We start from the raw sequence: 6,370 nt of genomic DNA, 5'->3' as shown, positions 1-6,370 counted from the left end.
CTTGGCTTTAGTCTAGTTGGAGACATTGACCAAGTTGCCATTTCTCATCGCATCATAAGTACAATGGAAAAATAATGGCCTTATGTTACAATGTCTACCTTTGTCTAGGTCAAATGTAAATTTTGACTTGGGCATACATTAAGCTATGGTCAACTTGAGCATTTGAACACTTTCTATGAAATACATGGCTTTGTGTGTGTGTCTTGGTCAAATTGAGGGAATTGGATTAAACTCCATGTAACAAATGTGGTTTGGAGTGCATATGATAATGTTAGGTCACACGATCCTCAGCCCCCCATCATGCACACCATGGTCACATGGGATGATATGAGCACACCGTGGCCATCATGCCTTTGATATGAGCACACCATGGCCATCATGCCTTTGATATGAGCACACTGTGGCCATCATGCTTTTGATATGAGCACACCATGAAGGCGGACAAGTTTGTTGTTCATTCAAGTTCGGGCGCCCCCTTAGGGCCCCATTCCCATTGGACGACCCATGACTGGGGGCCTAGTGTGAAGGGTATCTCTCTCTAAGAGGGAGAGCTTTCCCTCTCTTCGGGGGAGGGGCGTTCTAGTTTCGAAGGAAGGCGACTTCTACAAGGACTTGCTCTTTCCTTTTTTTTCTTTTTTTTTGCTTCGCAGCTCAGGCACCCTTCTTGTTCTCCTATCCTTTTCCTTACCCACCGCTCTTCCTCCCTTCCTCCCCACTCCTCTTTTCCCCTCCCTTTCGCGCATTTTGTAAGTCCCATTCCTTCCTCTTTTAGGTTTGCATTTTTTGCTTGCACAACTTTCCGGTCAATTTTTGAAGCCCCATCCCCATAGATATCCTGCACGCACAAAGCAGGGAGAGTGTAGATGGTTCGAAGCGAGCGACCAGAACACTCTGATTATAGCGTTTCACAACCTTAGCTGCGGCATATTTTTCCACCACCTGTAATTTGTTGCACTTGATAAACCCCAACCCGACTCCCTGACCCTGTCAACCCATTGCGTTTCTCTGTTATCAAGCACTCATTGATCAAATTCAAGGCTTCAACTTTCATGCATAACCTAACGTGTTTCTTGCAATTTGCAGAAGGCTTGCTTACTGTGTTTTAGACTACGAAGGCTCCGATAACGGAAGGATCATAAGGTCGTCCGCGAGTAAGACGCACTTTCTTCTAGACTTAGGTGTAGAATTATGAGCTTCGTCTTTCGAGGAGCACGGGGAGATTTGGAAAGTGGCTTTGGCAACTTCATTCCAGAACGTCGCAGTGTGGTACAGACCTTCCTTTTTAACAACCTGCATGGTTCTCTTATTCTTGTATTAGTGGTAATGTTTTTCTAAGTTACGTAGGCGATAAGTTTGTTTGGGCTGAACGTACACCCCATCGCACATGCAAAGAGGGTCTAAGCTTCTATACCAACCGTTTTTACTTCAACACCAGGCAATTTTGAAGAAGTGAAACAATGCAAGGTGTTGGCATGAGTGATGTGTATGGGCTGCCTCTTTACTAGTACAGATTCCACAAGTGAATGTTGGTGTGTAGATCCCTTCACACTAGTACAGAAATGCGAAATCACATTGCAACATCCTTCTCATCAGAACTTCAGAATGGAGGGGCTCGTCTCTTTTGACATCTTAACATTGTTCAACTCGATATTAAGTGTTCTTGAGTAATCTGCTTTTACAATAGCATGCTGTTCGGTTTGTATCACTGCTTACCTTTAAAATAGTGGGTTGCATTCATTGGCTTAATAACAATTACATATATATTTACCTGCCCCTGCCTCCATCCCCTCTGCGTGTGTGTGTGTGTGTAAATAAATGAATAAATAAAAATATATATGTGCGTGTGTGTACATATATATACAAATATGGCTTTGGATGGAGGCAGGGACGGGTAAATATGTATGTAACTGAGAGAGAGAGAGAGAGAGAGAGAGAGAGAGGGAGAGAGAGAGAGAGATGATTGTATTAAAGTCCTTTTAAGTCCTTACAGGGTCTATGGGAAAATATAGTGGTCAAACAATCCAGTGAAAGAAAATCTCACTACTCTTCCTATGAGAGTATTTGCTGAGCTATTTTGTGTGCTAATCTGAAAACTTTGCTGCGGTGTTCCAAGATTTCTTTCAGGTAACTTCCAAGCTTGTGGGCTGGCTGTTCCAATAGATTCTTCAGATTATTTCTACCATTTCCATGATTCTCCCTGATGTGTGCATATGCTCGACACTTCAAGAGCACGTGCTGTTATCTCCCATGCGGGGCAGATTTTGCATAACCTTTCCTCTCTTGGTATCCTGGGTTGCATCCATCTGCCGTTCTCCACTTCGGCTCATGTCAGCTGATCCTTAGTTTGCAGATTAAATGCCTTTTAAACATTGAAATGTCCTCTTGAAGATATTTCTGCATTGATTAACTATCCATCGGATTAACAAAAATCTAAATTTGTACGATTGGATATATTCTAGTCTTACAAAGTATAACTGTCCATCGGGTTTTCTGTTTGTAAAACTGCATTTTTGTTCCTAGATCGTGCCATATCTTCTGTAGCATTTTCTGCGTTACTAATTCTCCTGAGTTTTCTAGCCTTTATCCCCCATAGCTCCATCTATTCCTCTCCATCTCTGTACCAGCCTGCGGTTGTAGTGGCCTCCATTGCTTTGTGTGGTATTCGGTGTGCATCCATCTTCTTAATCTTGTTGAAGTATCCGAGATATTGGCATAGTGCTCTCCCTCCAGTGGTATCATACCTGTTCAGAAAGTAAGATGGGATATGGTGTTTGTGCCTTTAGTCCCAGCTCTTCTCACTGTTTCTATTATTTTCCAATATGTTCTGGAGAGCCCAGGTGCCCAGGCTGGGCATTCATAGAGAACCATTGTTTGCACAAGCACAGTATATACAATTTTTCTCATCTTTCAATTCCATAAATGTGCCTTCCTGCACTTATTTTGGAAGAAGTAATGCTTTTAAACCTCCCAAAATCCCCCGTTCCACACATGTATTCCATTTGTAATTGTCTGTAAAATCCAGCCCTAGATATTTGTATGCAGGGACTGTTTCCAAAGTGTCTCCTTCCAGTATGAAATTTATCTGCTTATTTCCAAGTGTGCTTGCATACCACTCTTTTCTTTAGCAAGAAACCACATCATCTGCATAAATTAGCAATAATAATGCATAACCAGCTACCTGGACTCCGTCTTTGCTGTTTTTTGTCAGCCAATGTTCCAGCTCATAAATGAAGAGACCAGAGAGAGTTGGTGATGAGTGGCATCCCGGCTTGACCTCTTTGGAACCAGAATCATTTACAAGTGCTTGTGCCAACACAGCTAGGACTCTCGTAAAGTCTGTATGTAGCTTCTCTGAGTTCCAGAGGGACTTGAAGCTTTTATAGTCTCTCCCAGAATTTTGTACATGGTAATGTGTCGAATGCTTTCTTGAAGTCTGCAAAGTAGCAATAGATAGCCCCTTTCCTTTTCTTTGCTTCCTCAGTTGGTGCTCTATGGTGACCACATGAGCCACTGTTGAGTTGTGATGGTGCCCTGACCCCTTGTGCCTCTGCCCATCTGCTGATTTTTTAAATCAAGAATGGTTCCATATAACTTGGCCATCAGGCTGCTCACCATGATGGCCTTGTAGTTTTTTGGCCATCTTGCTGTCCCCTCCCTTGTCGATAGGCACAATCTTGCTTAATTGCCATTATGGGGGAACGTACTCCTTTAATGCCTTATTCATGATCAAGGTAAGCATCCTCTTCGTCTTTTCCCCACCCGATTTCAGCATTTGAGCCACCAAACTTGAGTGTCTGGGGCCTTTCCGTTTGGTAGCCTTTTGAGCCCACTCTCGACATCCTCTTTTGTTATGGCATTGTGTGCTGCATTGATAGAGAAATCACGATTGACCTTTTCTTTTCCATCCCTCTCGTATAGTCCTTTAGCAAATTGTGAACGGGACACTTATGCCATACGTGCCCTGGCTTATGTTTCTAACACCCGAAACATTTTCCTTCCTTAATCAACTTCCTCTTCTCTTCGTCAGTCATAGAAGGAAATGGCACCCATCTAGGACATGATTGGCTCTTCACATTCCTTACAAGAGCTTTACCCTTCCCTTTATTATTCTTAAACCGGTTTGGTTTCCTAAAAGTGGGTATATTGTTGGTCTTAGATGATGACCCATCCTCTTTATTGAAGGATTTACGAGGATTCAATTTCCTCTTGGCTATTTCAGCCAGCTTAGTGAGGTCCTTAAGCGTGGTCGGGTTAAACATTTCAACCTCGTACCTTACTTTTGGGCTTAAAGCTGCTAAATACTTCTTTCTCCTGTCTTCCTCACTCTTTTCGGGTAACTCTAGAGAGAGTTTCCAAAATCTGGCTGTAAAATCTGCATTACTCTCATTATCGAACTGCCTAAACCTCTCCCAACGGAAGGTTAGGTTCTCTTCATGCCTCGGTGGCATGAAAGTGGTTTTCAGTTGCTCCACAAATTTAGCCCATTCATGAATAGGCTCTTTTCCTGTTTGTAACAAGGACCACCACATTAGAGTATCCTTCTGCAGATGCAATGTGGCAAGAGCAAGCTTCTCTTGCTTGGTCTTGTCTTGATGGGCAAATTATAGCTCAAAATGGCGAATCCAATTGAGGATTTTGTCAGCCTCCCTTGCCCCATCATATTTGGGGAACTCAATTCTCTCTCGTGGTTGGAATTTGGACCTCTTGGAAGGGGTACTCAACTCTTCATCCCTGAAGTTTAAAGTCCTCTTAGTCCCTAATCTTGTCATAATGGACTGCTCAATCATATTGCTAAGCTGAAAAATCAGCTTATCAACAGGAGTCTCTTCTCTTCCTCTTGCACTTGGATTATAATCCATGTGTACTGGGTTTTGAGTTGAAGGCGTGACCTCATCACCTTGTTCTTGGCTGGTCTCATTTCTTCTTTCATTACGAAAGGAGAACTCCCTATCAAGAGGTTCTTGAAGGAGAGACTGCTGTAAATCTATTTGTGGGTTATCATACTCAAGATGTGTATAACTCTCACCTAATCCATCCTCTTCAAGAGGGGGTGAAGGTGTTCTTTCTCTCTCTTCTTGGGGTAATGGAGGAAAAGGAATAAGTTCATTGTTATATGTCCCTTTCCCTTCCATTTTTTCCTTTTAGTAATATAAGAGAGAAAATGTCTTGCTGTAATTTCAAAAAAAAGAGGTTTATTTTACAGCAAAAGTCAAGTGTTGTAGAGTTGGTGGTACTTATCCGACTCCCGCTTCGTTTGTGTTGAGAAGACACTTAAAATGACCTCCTTTCCCTTCTCTTTCAAGCTTTTCTTCTTGTATTTCTGCTGTAAACTGGTACGCTCCGTTTGGGCTACTTGTTTTGACGGATTGGAGCTCTAGATACCGTTATAGGGGGTACTTGATGGGTGGATCACCCCCAAGAAATCTTATTCCGATCCGACTTTCCGTTGGGGAGAACGGGGGATCCCTTTTCCTCACGGTTTAAGGATTTTAAGGGTGCATTCACATGGGTGTGGGGGGGCGGGGGGCAGGACACCCCGTTCACCGTTCAAGACCAGAAATTTTCAGAAAAATCCCTTGTCTCAGAACCTTGGAGATCGGTCGGTCGTGATCCTCTTCTGCAACTTCTCTTGCGACTTCTGTAGTCCGCAACTGTCGCCCTCTTCTCGTCCCGCTCGTGGATTGTCACCACTCTGATACCAAATGTGAAATATCCACACTTTTCGAAAATGCAATGTGTGCAATGCATGCAGAATTTGAATGCGAATGGCCCTCCAATGGGGAAGAGCGCCCTCGTGAGAGTACTTGTTTCTTTTTTTCGATCTACATGCAAGGTGGGAGAGAGATGACGGATGAATGCAATGTGGTAGAGAGAATGCTACGTGAGATTCCCAATGAAAGGGTGATACCCTTTCATTAATGTCCCTTGAGATCACTCAAGTTCCATCTTCCCATTTACACCTCTCCTTATCCTATGACCCATGCACCTACCATTCAATGCACTCTAATGCACCCTTTCCCTTTCCTATTGCCCCTAGGACCTAGACATGTGTGTGCACATCTTTATTACTAATCATTGGCCAATGTTACATAGTTTTGGTGGTACTATTTACACCACTTGATCGATCATAAATACAAACATATAACCGCACCATCAAATTGGCGCCTAACAATAATAAGGTTCTAATGACTATTAATTAACTAAATAATCATTTTCTCTTGTCATGACACACGATGCTTTCCTCTCCTAGTGCTTTCCTGTTTTTCTGCGTCATGCTTTGTCCCCTTATGTTCCATTGACATTGTTCTATGGTAGGATTTCAAAGTCTCCTCATCAATCTTGAAATATTCCAAATTATATCTCGCCTCTG

General features: G+C 42.8%; 1 protein-coding gene across 5 annotated transcripts in view; it reads left to right on the top strand.

Annotated features, from left to right (window-relative positions):
• Positions 1 to 582: 582 nt before the first annotated feature.
• Positions 583 to 6,370, top strand: part of SDIR1 (RING/U-box superfamily protein) — a 39,824-nt gene continuing 34,036 nt past the window's right edge. For 2 of the 5 annotated variants that reach the window (XM_087385835.1, XM_087385834.1), the window contains exons 1-2: positions 583 to 746; positions 1,084 to 1,266. In XM_087385835.1, the coding sequence (XP_087241961.1) occupies positions 1,189 to 1,266 (78 nt within the window). In that variant the 5' untranslated portion in view covers positions 583 to 746; positions 1,084 to 1,188. The other 3 variants (XM_087385833.1, XM_087385831.1, XM_087385832.1) reach the window with 3 other exon arrangements.

The sequence above is a fragment of the Dipteris shenzhenensis genome, chromosome 15, assembly GCF_047967505.1.
Source record: "Dipteris shenzhenensis isolate YYH24624 ecotype China chromosome 15, Dip_SZ_1.0, whole genome shotgun sequence".
NCBI classification, from domain to species: Eukaryota; Viridiplantae; Streptophyta; class Polypodiopsida; order Gleicheniales; family Dipteridaceae; genus Dipteris; species Dipteris shenzhenensis.
The sequence above is the reverse complement of the archived record's forward strand: the minus strand, read 5'-3'. Positions and strand labels throughout refer to the sequence as shown.